Source organism: Desmodus rotundus, chromosome 3 (assembly GCF_022682495.2).
Source record: "Desmodus rotundus isolate HL8 chromosome 3, HLdesRot8A.1, whole genome shotgun sequence".
NCBI lineage: Eukaryota > Metazoa > Chordata > Mammalia > Chiroptera > Phyllostomidae > Desmodus > Desmodus rotundus.
Window position 1 is genome coordinate 44206082 of NC_071389.1, and position 15616 is coordinate 44221697.

The following is a 15616-nucleotide window of genomic DNA, read 5'->3' on the forward strand; positions in this document are numbered from 1 at the left end:
GAAATTATTTACATATGATACTCTAGCCAAACCACAGGAAATTGCTATGCTCTGTATTTTTCTCACCCTGCCTCAAGTTGTCCTATGCCCGGGTCCCTACCCCAAGCTCTGCCCTTCCATTTAGGGGAGGAGTTGAGGATTTCATTTTGTAGCGGTTTGGTTGGGGTGCAGCGGGGGTGTTAGATCAGAGAGGCTCCACCCATCTCTAATGAGGCCTGGAGGCGGCGGAGGGAGGGCCCTGTCCCCTGTCCCTTTAAGAAGGGCCGAGCGCGGCCAGGAGAGCCAGCGTTGCCCCAACCCCGCCCGCACCGTCACCCCAGAACAGCTGCAGCTAGTGCTCCGGCCGCCCCTCGGTTAGCAGAGTCCGCTCCCGCTCCAGGAAGCAAGTCGCCGACATGGTGAAGATCGTGACAGTTAAGACCCAGGCGTACCCGGACCAGAAACCGGGCACGAGCGGGCTGCGGAAGCGGGTGAAGGTGTTCCAGAGCAGCGCCAACTACGCGGAGAATTTCATCCAGAGTATCATCTCCACGGTGGAGCCGGCGCAGCGGCAGGAGGCCACCCTGGTGGTGGGCGGGGACGGCAGGTTCTACATGAAGGAGGCCATCCAGCTCATCGTCCGCATCGCCGCCGCCAACGGGGTAAGGCGCGCGCGGGCTCCTCGGCGGCGCGCTCCCGGGCGCGGGGCCGTGCGCTACGTGCGGCTGCCGTCCCCTCCCCGCCGCGCCACCTCCATTCCCCTCCGCCCCCCGGCGGCCGCCCCAGCCTCCACCCCCAGCGCCTCCGCTCCCGCTCCAGCCGGCTTTGAGGGCCGGACGGGGTCGCCGTCTGTGGGGAAGTGGCTGCTCTGCCCCGCGGAGCTGCTCCCCCGACCCCCTGCGGGCAGGGAGGCGCGGGTGGGGAGCGCGGCTCCACCTTGGGGAGCCTGCCTCCGCCTCCCGCCCCTCCCCTCTCTCCTCCTCCCTCCCGCCTCCCTCCCGGGGCCTCTGACATTTACTTGAACCTTTCCCGACTGAAGATACAGTTACAGAGAGGAGTGCATCCCCTTAACCCGGAAAGGTTAGAGGCCGCCGCCTCGCTCAGAACCCCTCGCCTGCACCCCCGGTTGCCTTCTATTCTGGTCTGGGACTGGCGCTGTCCTTGGGCTCCGAGCCCGCTGTCGTGGGGCCGCGTGGCCAGAGCGCCCGCCCCCTGGTGTGTGGGGCCGGCGGAGCGGGGAGACAGTTGCGAGGTCTGGTTCCCCACCCCCCAGTCTGCGTTAGGCCGGAGCTCCTGCCCCTGCGCGGCGGCCCGGTTGCCGGGGAGCAGGGATTTGAACAGGCTAGTAGTCCTTGCCCAGCGGTGCTTCGGCATCTGTTCCACGGAGGGGGCTGGAGCAGAATTCTCCTCGGAACAGAAACTGCACAGCGCACGGCGCTCTTGGGCAAGCGGTGGTGGCCGACCAGGAAGTTAATGCAACACGTTGTGTCTCTTCCCCGCCTAAGGAACGTTAACTGACTGAACGGGGCGGGTGCACTCGGATCGGTGAAACTTTGAAATAGATTTTGCAGTAAACCGGCTATACGGAAAAAATGCATTTATAAAATAGGTAAATCGGAGCTGATCACTCACTTTTATAAAACGTTTTCTAACGAGTTTTTCGAAAGGACAAGTGTTCTATATTTAAAATAAGATTTGACCTTTACCATCTCTTCTGAAACTCATTCCCTGTAATAATATTTTAATTCACTCCAATAGTCCTTTATCTTATTAACATATCGAGTGCCATTTTGCCAAGCACCCTGAGAGGCCCTTCACTTGTGGAATCTCACGTAACCTGCTGCGGCCCTGTGAGGTAGGTGCTATTATGGGCATCTTCAGGTTGCCGAGAATACCGAGGCAGGGTGGGTAACTTGCAGGGACGGCCATGGCAGCACTGAGAATGCACTTCGGAACCTGAACAGCTTCGGGGAATGAAGGGCCCCTTAAATCCAAAGATCTGTTCGCCAGCGGTCTCCAAAGTCTAAATTGGACCTGATCTACATCTGCCTCCCTGGGCCAAACATTGTCTGGATTTGTTTTCTTCGTGCTCCTGGGTTTTCAGACAACCTCAAATTCTCTTGAAAGAACAAACTAGTTATATCCCAGGAGATCCCTTCATGTCTTTGTCACGGTGGTGAATTTGCATTTTGTTCATTTGTTCAACAAACACTGAGCCATGAACTGAGAAATGTGTGGAATAAAAAGACAATTCAGAGCCAAGACTCATCCTTCTAAAGCTTACAGCATAGTAAGAATTTTAGGGGTCCAAACGAAAATGGTCTATTTGGCAATTGTGTGGGGTGGGAAGGAAACAGTTAAGACAAAAAAATATTTGTGCCTGAATCTTATCACCTTTTAGCGACTGTTCATTGCTTTCTGCCTTTTGGCCAATCTTTGTAAAATTTGTCTGCATTCACCATCCTTGACTTCTCACCTCCCGTTCGTTCCCAGCCCCACTGCCATCTGACTCTGCTTCTCCCACCACTGCACTAAAATCTCTCTCGCCAGGGTTGCCCCTGACTTTCTGGTCGCTAAGTCCATTGACCACTTTTTAGGCCTTATCTTCTCTGACTTTCCTGTTGCACTTGTCACTGCTGACCTAGTACTCTTTTAGCGTTCTCTTTCCTTTCTCTTGACCACTGTTGCCTGATTGTACTCCCGCTTTCTGAGTTTCTTCCTGGACTGCTTGCCCTACCCACACCCTGGCTATTCTCTAGGTTTCTGTCCTCAGCTTGCTGCTCTCTGATTTTATTTTCTGACTGTGTCTTTGTCTCTCGTCTCTCTCTCTCCTTACCATGGATTGAAATATGCTCTTCCTTTTCTTCTGATACGGTTAAATTCAGACAGCATCTTCAGAAACCTTTTCCCAACAACCCCTCTGTGCCCTCTCCTCCCACTAAGGGATCTTTTCCCATAGGCACATACCTCTAGAATAGACTAATCAAACCTAGTGACGTCTGTTTGCATGTGACACTCCCCAACTAGAGAGCAGGCTACTTTAAGATATTATCTGTGTTTTATCTGTATCTGCAGTACCTAGGACCATGCAGCATTCAATGAATCCTTGTTCAGTTGCCTTGAATTGTGAAGTGTGTGGAACACACTTTAAATTAAGTGTATTCCAGCACTTAAGTTTATTCTCACTGAACATTTATTATGTGCTGACTTTGTATCAGACATTGTGCTAAGTACTTGGCATACAAAATATTCTCGTCCTCAGCAAATGCATAGTCTAGAAGAGGAGGTAGACAAGAAGAAGCAGACTGCACAGTGTATTCGGGGTTATGATGCAGGTGCGTGCCAGGTTCTGAAGGGGCAGGAGCACGGAGGGCCGCACTTGGGAGAGGATGGTAAGTGAGGAAGGCTTCACAGAAGGGTGGTAGCTGAACTGAGGCTTAGAGGATTAGGTGGAGTTGCCAAGGCAGAGGAATTTGAGGCAGAATAAAGATAGAGGAGTTGAGGACGGTTCTCTTGGGCAAGTTACTTACTTTCTGATTCTATTTCCCCTTACGTGTAAAGGTTGGAAGTGGTAGTACATACCCAGAGAGGCTCTTGTCAGGATCAAATGAAACAGCACATTTAAAAGAACATGGCCACTCCTTCTCATCTGGAAGCTGTTTGAATGACACTTGAGAAGAAACCTCAGGTTGGACCTGGGGACGGGACTTTAGGCCATCAATGTTCTGCTGATATGGGGACGCTGAGTCAGCCAACTCAACCTGGTGCAGGTTCTAACACTTCCCCCCACCCCCACCACCCAGCGATATCAGCATGGTCTCCCACCCCCCTCTCACCCTCAATGGTTCCCGTCAACATGGAGGGATTCATGTTAGTCAGGACCCAGCTGGGTACAAGTGGCAAGAACATAACGTGGATTAGGCCAACTGGAAAAGGAGTTTATTGGCTCCTGCTACTGAAAACTCTGAAGAGATTCCTACTGCAGACTCGGTGGTTCAAACCATTCCTGGTCTTTAAAAACCGCCCTTGGGCCCAATGATCTGCAAATGACCAGTGTTAGGGTTTGGGGAAAGTTCAAATTCATAAGTAAATGGAAGTTTAGATATTTTGAAGGATAGTTTATCATCTTCAGCAACATCAAATAAATGCCCTTATGGAAACTTGTGAACAAGCATGTTTTCTTCCATCCGTTTACAGGGGTCCTTGTGTCACGGATTCCCTTGTTAAACCTATGGACCCCTTCTCAGAATCATTTTATTTAAAAGAGTCCAAAGGATTGCAAAGGAAATAAAAATTATATTGAAATACAATTATCAAAATATTAACCAAATTTGTAATATAGCAAGATAGAGGCTTCTTTATTGATATACTAACTAACAAGACTCAGTGGAGGGTCTAATACTGTCTTACTTTACAGTAGTGATCAGTAAAAATGGTACTTTGAGATTTCTACAATCTCAATATTTTGAGATAACTGCACTATGAAATGAAAACACTTGTGATTTCTGCTGATGATTCAGTCCCAGGTAGCAGTAGTATTAACAGTGGTAATAATAATGAAATAAACAATAAAGACTGTGGTTTGTTGCCTACATCCATAACTAAAGGAAATGCTGAATTTCATTTAGAGGTTAGTGAAAATAAAGATGTTTTGGTTTGTTTTACCTTTCAAATTCACGGACCCCATTTCATTCCATCCACGGACCTCTTCAGTCTAAGGAGTCCAAGTTAAGAACCCCAGAACTAAACAAATGATTCCCTTTTAGTATTAGGTATTTGCACCCAATGGGTTATTAAATACATGACCCAGAGGTTAAAGGTCTCGGGTTCTCAGGCTAAACCAGTGGGGCTTTGAGAACTTCATCTTAAGTGGAAGAACTTCCACTAAGTCCCATTTGGGGTGGATCACTCTCTTCTGAACTTTCATGAGGCCCAGCTGCAAACACAGGTAAAAGGACGTGTTGAGTTCTGAGAAGGAAATGACAGCACATGCAGCACAAGGGAGAATGTTCTGAGGCCCTGGGGTAATTGGTGTTAGGTGGAGGCCTCTTGGTTTTTGTACTTAAAATCTGATATCCTTCCTTCAGGCAGGGATGACTTGGCAGAGAAACATCTTTGGATCCCCTTTTAACATGCTGTAACTCCCATGTTTGAAAAAAAATCTTTAATTATGTTGGGCTTATGAATGGCTGTTCTCCCCTTGTGTATGCTTTCTGATGCTGATCTGGGATTTAATACCAGGATGAGTAAGATACTGTTCTTTTCCATCCAGGAATGTGCAATCTCTTGCAGGAGATATGACACAAGAAATAACACATGCAAAGCGCAGAATTAGAAAAAGTGCAAATAAGGGAGAAAACATTCTGACCTGGGGAGAGAAGGGATAGAAATTGAATTGTGTCTTGAAGATCAGACAGTGTGCAAACAGAAAGGGCCAGGAGGGGGACGTGGCAGAAAGGCAAAGTGTCTTGAAGAATAGACAGGACTACTTTTTAGAGCTGGGACTTAGCCACTAATCTTTATTACATGAACTATTTAAGTAAAATTAAGAGTTTCTCTTTCTTGGCTTCACTAATGCTCTTGCTAAAAACTTGTTTTTTTTAAAACATTTTTTAAATCCTTATCTGAGGGCGTTTTTTTCATTGCTTTTAGAGAGAGAGAGGAAAGGAGAGGGAGAATCGTCCATGCGAGAGAGAAGCACTGATTGGTGGTTGGTTGCCTCTCATATGCACCGGGAGTGCGGACCAATGGTACATGCACCACCCAGCTGAGCCACACCGCCCAGGGCCAGCACTCCTTTTTCTTTTTTTCTTAACTAAGTCAGATAGCCATGGGTCATTAAAGACCAAAAAGAAGAACATTCTCCATTTTCACAGTAAAGCTCCCTTTGGTAAACAAGATTAGATGGGAAAGAGTGATTCATTAATTCAGTAAATATTTATCGAGCACCTCTTGTGTGCCTGGCCCTGTTTTGAGAACTAGGGACACAGCAGTGAACTGGGCAGTTTCCGCTGGCGCGGAGCTGTGGGTTCTGATGGGAGGGGAGGTGATAAATCAGTATGTGTATCAGAAGATGGTAAATGCTCGGAGGAAAAGTAAAACATGGTAAAGGAGAGAGCATCACAGGGTGGGCTGGTCTTGTTAGTGCGCTGAGTGGAAAACCCCTGGTAAACCTGAGGTGAGCAGAGACCTGAATGAACTGCAGGAGTGAGCCGTGCGGACGTCTCTGTGAAAAGACTTCCAGGCAGGGGAAGGTTCAACATAAAGGAGAAACACATTTAATCATTTCACATTGTACAGTTATGTTGCAAATAAACAAGTGAACACAAATTTCCAGTGTATAGAGGGTCCCAGTAGTACATGTAGTTTATTACATGTATATTACAAATGTTGTATTATAAATTTATCTTGACACAATAAGAGATTTAGGCAACATTGATCAAATTAAAAAAAAATTTGTTAGTTCTCTTGGATTTGAAGAGGAAACAATTTTTCTCCAGCCTTATGGAGCCTGCTAGTTAAACTGTCCAGAGACAGAGCAGTAGCAAAAGATAGGATTTCATCACCACTTATGGTGTTTGTAGAAGTTTACAGAAAGCTGAGACTCAAGGAAGCAGTTAGATTTTGGGGCTTATATACTATTTTAATAGGTGGAGGGGAAGGAGAAAGGGCTCTTATGGAAAAAACAAATGACTTCTAGGAAAAATAAGACCTTAAGAGAATGGGTGGAGATATGATATTTTGGTGATAGTATCCATTTAGGTATGGTGTGATCATCAGAGCCAGTCTTCCCTGGTTTCTAGAAACTGTCTCCAGGAGGGGATTTATGACAACCAAGGAGACTACTTTTAGGCAGATAAAGGAGTTCAGAAAAATGCTTTCTCTCAAATGCCTTCAGCTCCGAATAATTGTTTTGCCACAGTGGCATATTCTGAACCCCTTCAGACGTTCAAAGAGCTTTCAGGAGAATGATTTGAGTGGGCTACACCTTTAAGAAAGTTGACTAGGAAGGTTTGAACTGATCCAGTCATTTTCCGTTAAATGAAGTCCACACAGACATATCCGTCATTCCGTTGCCTTTGAAGCTGTGCTCAAAGTTGGGAACCACCTTTTGGGAACGGCTACTGAGTGACTTAAGTAACTGAAGACTCACCGAGGGCTTTAGGAGGAGAAGACTTTTCTCACCTGCATCCTCCAAAGGGGAAGAAAATCTGAAAGGGGCACCCCTAAGGGATGTTGTTGGGGGAGGGTGAAAAGAATGTGCCTTTCCCTTGGGGTATGGAGAGGGATGTCAATTGTTTGTTTATTTGTTTGTTTAACTTTAATTATAGGAAGTCCCCCTTCCCAATGCTTCTCCCAGTCTTTAATTAATGGAGTCTCTGAGGCGGAAGATAGAATTGAGTCAAGCCCTGAATAAACATCCTGGGGACTGCCAGTCAAGCCGATAAAGGTTTAATCACGAGTGTCAGACACTTTGAAAAGATGTAATGTGGTAGACAGGTGGTAACACAGAAAGATCGGGTGACTCGCCCAACCTGGTAGTAATGGTGGAGTTGGACCCTGGTCTTCTGGTATTTCATCCATTTGATCTTTTCCGTAAGTAAGTGTATCCCAAAGCAGGTAGTTCTGGGGATTGTTATACTACCCGGGTTAAAGCTGGGGAAAACCGGATTGGGCAGTGTTAAGTTGGGTTTCCAGAGCTTTTCATACACAAATGAGTCTGAAGAGTTTGCCAGAGGCCCCTGAGAATGATTTTGCAAAATACCAACTTGCGCTCCCTGGGTTGATATGACCATCCGTACGTTATAAAAATCTTCCCAGATTTAAGTTTAGCTTCTTCTCTTTAAATCAGTGTTAATGGCATGTAGGGAGGGTGAGATCTTGTTTTCCTATAGATATAAACTATATGGCTTATTTTAACAACTAATCGTGGATTTGTTTTAGGCTACTGTTGGGTATGATTGGTTCAGCCCAAGGAGTACTTCCCTCCCGGATCACTGTGTGGTAGCATTTGGGGGATGGATTCGATTCCCATCAAATATTAGTCCCTTATACGGAACTCCAGCTTGTAAGCACCTCTGTTGCTGAAATGAGTTGAAATGGCTCCTGCATTCTGTGAGCCCAGTGGGCTTAGTCAGTGCACTGAGTACCCATTGTGGGACCAAACCGACCAGTGCGAGATCACAAACACGGGCAGGGAGCTCAGGATGAGCCTGTTGGTTAAACAGAATTGACTCCTGGGATAAAGCAGAGATGCAGTCAGAGCTGTGATTGGGGTGAGTGAGGCAGGCTATGAGGGCAGAGTAGAGGTGCACCTGATTCGGGCATAGGGAGCAGAGAAGTGACAACCACACTCAGACCTGGAGGGGAAGAGGAGAAAGAATGTCCCAGGTGGAACCAAATGTGAGAGAGCATAGCATGTTGAAGAGGTAGGTTGGAGGTGCCTCCACCCCCCAACTATATATTTTTGTTTCATAGTATTCAAGAATTAACCTCACTTTTTATATTTTACAAGATACTTCTGCATGCAATACTTTATTTCCTCTGCAGCAAAGATTTCAGGTGTCACAGGACAAGAGACAGGGACCTGCCCACTGTGTTCCTAGAATGTGAGAGAGGTGACAGGAGAAAACAGACACCCCAGGACTGGGCTCCTAATACCACGTTCCCACTGGGAGTGGCTGAGGACACTGCCAATTGGGGGAGGTTTTAAGTAAATGAGCATTTGGAGAGGAGAAGTGTGCAGACCTCGCTACTTGGGTGAAGCCACTTTCTCACGGTTAGATTGACTTGAAACCACTTGAAGGAATCCCAATGTAAAGGCAGAGGCAAAATCCACATCAAGACATGACTGTTTTTCTTCCTTTGATCATTCACATAAAAAATAAAAACTGAGCCTAGGATAATGCTAGGGCCAGCTGTCCTCCCTGGAGTTAGTTGGATGACAGTCATTTGCTGTCATCCAGTTAACACTGGGAAGTCACATTTTCCCATGGGATGGACTCTCAAGTTAGAGCAGAAGGTGAAACTTTAGTCAAAATCATCCTTAAAATCTCTAAGAAAAGTACCACATTGGAAAACAAAATATGTAAACCAATACATATGTCTTTTAAATACCAGGGGCAACTAGAAATTTTTGCCAGGGGCCACCTCTTTGGCTATGCAGATAATCATGCCTGTTCTTCTTTCTACCCATGAAACACATGAGTCTTCCCCGGGGGAGGCTCCCCAAATTCCTTCCAATAAGTATACATGGTTTAAGTGGAGCGGTCACCAGCCGTAGTGTTTGCAATCCACAGTCAAAGATCTTTTAGCAGAGCCGTGACCTTCACATCTGTGCAGACTGGCTCGCCCTCGCGTGAGCTCCTTTCCGTACTGTGGAAGAAGCACTCACCTACCACTCCTCTAGTGACTTCTCCAACCATTGGCCTAGAGCCACAGGCTTGGTTGGACAGTGTTCTGCCTTCCAAGGTGGCAGTGGTAACACTAGTTCCATCGCATAAAAAGTATGCCAAAGCCACACGCTTTAGATTCCGTTTGGGTATAGAAAACCAAATTTCATTATTAGCTAAAATGTAGATTTGGCTGCTATAACTGTTTCAAAATAAGTTACTTAAGCAAAAGGGCATAGTGACAAAGGTCTTTCTGGTAGACTGGGTGTGGGCACTCCAGGACCTACATGGTGGCCCCGTTGTGTAAGGGGACCCATGTTTCTTTGGTTTGTCAGCCTCCCCTGGTGAGTTGCCCTTACCCACATGATCCCAGATCGCTGCGTCCCGCCATAGCGTCAGTCTGGCCTTTAGGAATGGGAGACAGAGGAAGCAAGGCACTCTTTTTTCAGAGACTGTACATGTAAGGCTTCTTCTAGCAGCAAGGGAGGCTAGGAGGTAGCACTGTTATTCTGGGTGCTATGTGTCAGGCTGAACATTGTGGGTATCGAGCTAAACGAAAGGGAGCATTGATGTTGAGTAACACCTGACAGACCCCACTATCTTAAATATCCTTCCAAACTTGGTGAAAACCACTCAGTCATTTTCAAGTGACATAGTTACAGAGAGAGAACAGAAAATTTTCTGTACCTAAGTAGGGTTTTGGAAGAGACCTTGACTATCATTTATTCTAACCTCCATCTTAGAAAGCAACCAAGGCAAAAATATTCCCATTGCGGTGCGCTTTTAAAATAAACTACTTTATTGAGGTATACTTTGCATAGCACACAATTCATCCCTTTAAAGTGTACAATTCAATATTTTTAGTATGTTTATAGACTTGTGCAACCACGACCACCATCTAATTTTAGAATATTTCTATGACCCTAAAAGAAGCCCTCTGTATTAGCAGTTAATCCCTCTTGCTCCCCTGTGCTTTCAAACCTAACTAAGCAACCGCTACTCTACCACAGGCCCCTATAAATTCATGTGGATGGATTTTATGTGGACTAAATGTTCACTTTTGGTTGACAGGCAGAGGCAGTTCATTTAGCAAGCGAAGCCCCCAGAAGCATGAGAAGCAAAGGCAGAGCGTTTGTGTCTGGAACAGGAATTAATGTCCCAGCTTCTGGGTGCCCTGTTCTGTGCACTGGAGACAACAGTGGAAAATGACCCCATTTTCTAGGAGACCGGCTGAATGGGAGAATATCGACACACACACACACAAAGGCAGCCACCCCCGTCTATTGTAAGAACCAATACCTAAAGGAAAAGAGATGGCGTGGGAGCTCAGGGCATGGGCACTTGCCCCGGCCTGCGGTGGGGCTTGGGGCTGTATGTCAAGGGGGTGGTGTGGCCAGAGGAGGCTTTCTGCGTGAGATGGGTCTGTTTTTCTCCGCAAACGACAGTCCAGAGCAGACCAGGCTGTCAAAAAAGGAGGAGAAATTTCTCCAGGAGAATAGCTTCTTCATTTTCATGAGTGTAAGCAATCAGATTTCCTTTTTTGCAAACATACTTGAACTTATATATCCAAATTAGTCTTCTATCCTGCCAAATCACCACTCTGGGAACGGTACACTTACTCCAGCGATGCGCCCAGTGCTCAGAGCATTTTGAAACTCCTCTATGGGAATTATTTCTCAGCCAGTCGGTTTATGGGTCACCTAGGAAAACCAGTCACATTATTTTATAGTCATGCCTCATTTTTCACCTAAAACGATGTAACAAGATTTGATCACCCACTTTATTCATTAGACATGGCTCCAACCAATTTTTGTCTGTTTCCAAAGTTCAAATCTATTCTCCAAGGATGACATTTGTTATGACTGAAGACTTTCAGAGAAAGTGCCACAGACCGTAAAGACAGTTGCCTGAAAAAGAGTTCCAGAAATGTTAGTGTGATGTCAGCATTGTTCAAGTAAATATGTTGCTTCCCAAGGTGATTGTTTTGAAGGCAGCAACATTAATTTAGATGAAAGTGCTCTGGCATAAGTTTCAAATGAGCTACTGTATTTTGTACTGTTCAAGCCCACTGCCCCGGGCTGAGGGAGATTCTGGCCTCTGCTTTCCTCTGCCGTCTGTGGTGGCCTGGGGACATCGTGCTCTTCATTCCAAAGCATCTAAACATGCTCTGGTTAGGCATTTAGAAATCAAACACAATGGGGAGGTTTGCTGAAACACAAGTAGTCAAAGTGGCCCTGACCCAAGACAACAGTCCTGTCAACTCTAAGCCACAGAACCAGAAACCTGGATGTGAGGCCTGCGCCTGCCTGACTCCAAGAGATCACCCCACGCTCAAAGAGGCCAGAAAATGGAGCTGGGATGGCATAATGGGGTGGAGATAGGGAAAGAGCTTTTGCTTTAGTAGGAAAACTATTATGTTCCACCACCTCTATGGGACTTTGAGGAATGCATTCTGTGGAGCAAATTGAAGTCCATTAAAAAAAAAATGAAATGGAAAGGAAATTAGTGCAGGAAACTCAGGTGGAATTGGAGTAAGGTTGGCACCTGTCACGAAAGACAAACTGTCTCCCTGAGCTGAGCCACACAGCTGGTGCCAGCCCTCTGTGTCCGAATCCATGAGAAAAACACTCCACACAGTTTAGCCAGCTCCCTGTGTGTAGATTTGGTATAGAAAGACTAATAATAATATCTACCTTGAAAGATTCATGTGAGGATGAAGTAAAATTTGTGAAGCACTTATCATACAGCCTGACATTGTGTTTAGTAAATAGAAGATTCTGATGATTCTAGCAATTATTATGATTACTCAAATGCTGATGCCATTGGAGGGCAGAGGGAGGTCTTCTGTGTCTGTCACGATCCCCACTGCCTAGATGTCCTATCCTGTCTTGGTCCATACATTTCCCCTTGAACTTGACCTGGGAGGCGGAGGTTCATAGTTGCTGTACATGTCAGTCACAGGCCCATTGATATCAGACCTTCACCTCATTGAAGTCATGAGCTAGCAGTAGATAGTTGAACTGGATATTTTAGGATGGGCCCAGGCCAATGTCACGTCGCAGATGGGAAGCTGCAAGAAACGTCTGCCGGCAATGCCGTAAATCTCCTGGACTGCATGGGTCTGTTCAGGCAACGGGCGTTGTGGAGCGCTCCTTACGCACCAGGCACTGTGTGAGGGGGTCGGGGCGCAAAGGTGAATAAGACCAAGTCGTAGGATGTTCGTGCTGGTAGAGGAGTGTCCACAGGTAGTTAGGAGAACATGGTGTGAGTAGAGTTTTAGTTTCTTCTGGCTGCTGACACATGGCTACAAACGGGGTGCCTTAAAATCACACAAATATGTTTTCTCACCATCCTGGAGACCAGAAGTCTGAAGTCAAAATGTTGGCCTCTAAAGGCTCTAGGGAAGAAGTCTTCCTCGCCCCTTCCAGCTTTGGTTGGCTGCTGGCATTCTTGGTTCTGTGGCTGCCTCACTCCAGTTTCTGCCTCCGCCTTCACGTGGCCTTCTCTGTGCATCTTCTCCTCTTCTGTCTTGTTTAAGGACACTTCATATTAGACTTAGGGCCCATTTGGGCATTCTAGGTTGCAAGATCCTTAACTTAATTTCATCTGCAAAGACCCTTTTTATCACACAGGGTCACATTACCAAGTTCTGGGTGGACATATCTGTGGGGACGTGGGTAGGGGTAGCGACTGTTCAACCCACTTACAGCTGAATGAGAGGAGTATTCGGGGAATCACGGGAACACAGAGGAGAGCTGCCCAACCCCAGCTTGATGGGGAGGACACTAAGGATGTCTTCTCTCCCCAGACAATGTGATTTTTGAGGCAAATGAAGAAAGACAAAGAGCAGCCAGGGAAACTTTAGTGAAGAGAGAAGTGAGGGTGGAGGCAAGGCCCAGTCACTAGTTTAGTGCATGTAGCTAACAGCTTTGTTGTCTACGTAAAAGTACACTAATGGTGATAGAAGATGAGAAGATTCCGGAACTCTGTGATCCACAGTGCTTCGGGAGATTCTTGACATAAAGCCAAATGGAAGACTTGCCGCTTTACGGCGCCCTGAATCTTAAAGAATCCCTTCAGTTCACAGTGATGGGTTGGAACTGAAGGGTTCGAATTTCAGCTGTACGATTCACTGTGCAGTATTGTGTATTCTGCTTACCTGATCTAAAACCCAGTTTTCTCACTTGTAAAATGGTACTAATTCTAATACCTGCCCTACCAGAGAGTTTTATGACAAATAATGGGCGTTAAAGGTTTTGGGAACTCCAAGGTGCAAGCCAAAGGTGAGTTGTTGGGATTGTTTCGAAATTGCTTCAGGAAAGTCATCCCCTGGACTAATGTCAGCCTCCTGCCAAAACAAATCTCAACATGCAGTTTTACCTAGCATCTCGCAAAGTCCAAAGCTCAGATGGCTAAAGAATAACCAAAAAGTAAAGCTACCACGTCATTTTGAAGTTAGTGGGATGTCAAAATCCTTTCTTTTATGTGAGAATTTTATTGCAAAATAACTTTGGTGTCTGACAGACTCGAGTGTGACCCTGAATATGTTGTTTATTAGCTGTTTCATCTTATGCAAACTACTTGAACTCTTTTTTTCTTTCCTCACTGGTAAAATGAAAATAACATGTCATAGAGGTGCGTTTAGGAAATAATAAGATAGAACATAGAAGTGGCCTAGCCTAAAGCCTCACACCCAGTCTTGTAAGCAGGCTGCTACTCTGGCAGTGGGGATTTTGATGGGAAATACAGACACTTTAAACGTCTCTTTGCTAATAGTCCTCCTGCCACCTTGCACCCTCGCAGAGTCCCTTCTCTTCTCAGCTGTGTCAATGACCTATCAAGATGCTCCACACCTGTTCGGCTACAGAATTCTGAACAGAAATGTCTTTTGTATGGAGAGTGTTTCATGCCCAAGGCCTGGGGTGGGGCGGGGGACCTGTTCTGCATGACTTCAAGTTTTCAGTGGTGTGTTATGGGCCTGATACTCAGTTGTCTCATCTCACAAGGACACAGTGGCCAGCCCGCAAAGAAGGGGAATTGCCCCTGCGTAGCTTACGTGCTAATCAGAGTGCTGCTGCTTACATAGCGTGTCTCCCCACGAGGGTTTTAGGGCTGTGGTTGCTCGGGTCTCCTTGCTCCAGCAGCTCCTCCTAACAATACTGGAGGGGTGCTTTCCATCCCGCAAATGTTAACTAACTACTTTCTCACCGCTCTGCATTGTGCTGTGCGTTTGGGGCACACGCAGTGTGTAGTCTCCAGCTGCCCCCCCCCCCCCGCCCCAGCTCTTGGTCCCATGAGCATCACAATCTGGTGTGACAGGTGCCTCCTTGGGTGTCTTTGGGAGCCCTAGGGTAGTCACAGGAAGCTTCCAAGGGAGACAAATTCAGACGAGTCCTGAAGGATAATGAAAAGGAAGCCGGGAAGAAATGGAGACATTCTAGGTAGAGGAAGCAGCACAGGCAAACAAAGAGGCCATTGTGGAAAGTAAGCCCACAGGCTGAGACTTTAAAACAGAACTGTCTGAGCTTGGCCTCGCAGGACGGGAGGAGAGGCAAGGCAGCCAGTGAGTGACAGTTAGCACCACACAGGTCCTTAACCCCTGAGGCTCGCTGTCACACACAGGCTAGCCTAAGACTTAGTCTGAAAATTATCTTATGACCTCAGCAGGGAGGGAGAAAAGGTTAGCAGCCTAAAAAGCTATTTATAAGGGGAGCTGGGTCACAGTATTTGTCCAGTAAGACATTAAGGCTCTTACTGGACAAATACATTAAGACATTGAGACTGTCATTAAAAAAAATTTTTTAGTTAAATATATTGGAGTAACATTGGTTAATAACATGATATAAATTCCAGGTGTACAACTTTATAATGTGACATCTGTATTCTCTATTGTGTGCTCACCACCTGAATTCTAATCTTCTGTCACCGTATATTTGACTACCTCGACCCTTTTTGTCCCCCCACCTGCTAACTGCCATTCTGTTGTCTGTATCCACGAGTTTGTTTGACAGGGGGCCAGCTGCTGTCTGCCACAGAACTCCAGGGGCATGATGTGCCTTGGATTCCAGGTGAATGGGCAGAGCGGCACAATGCTGCCGGAGCCAGTTAGTGTTACAGGCTGCGGGAATGCTTGCTTGTTTTTCTGTTTTCTACCACAAGAGGGAAACATAGAACCATGAATGATTTGAAAATAAAACAGTTCTTTAGATAAACCTGTTTTTCACCATGGGATTTTAACACATAGT

The 15616-nt window shown here is 46.3% G+C and overlaps 1 protein-coding gene across 1 annotated transcript in view; it reads left to right on the forward strand.

The window, feature by feature from the left end:
* The first annotated feature begins 213 nt into the window (after window positions 1-213).
* PGM1 (phosphoglucomutase 1) overlaps window positions 214-15616 on the forward strand; it is a 56812-nt gene continuing 41409 nt past the window's right edge. Inside the window, exon 1 of the mRNA XM_024565406.4 lies at window positions 214-641. Coding sequence (XP_024421174.1) covers window positions 396-641 — 246 coding nt within the window. The 5' untranslated portion in view covers window positions 214-395. The remainder of the gene's footprint in view (window positions 642-15616) is intronic.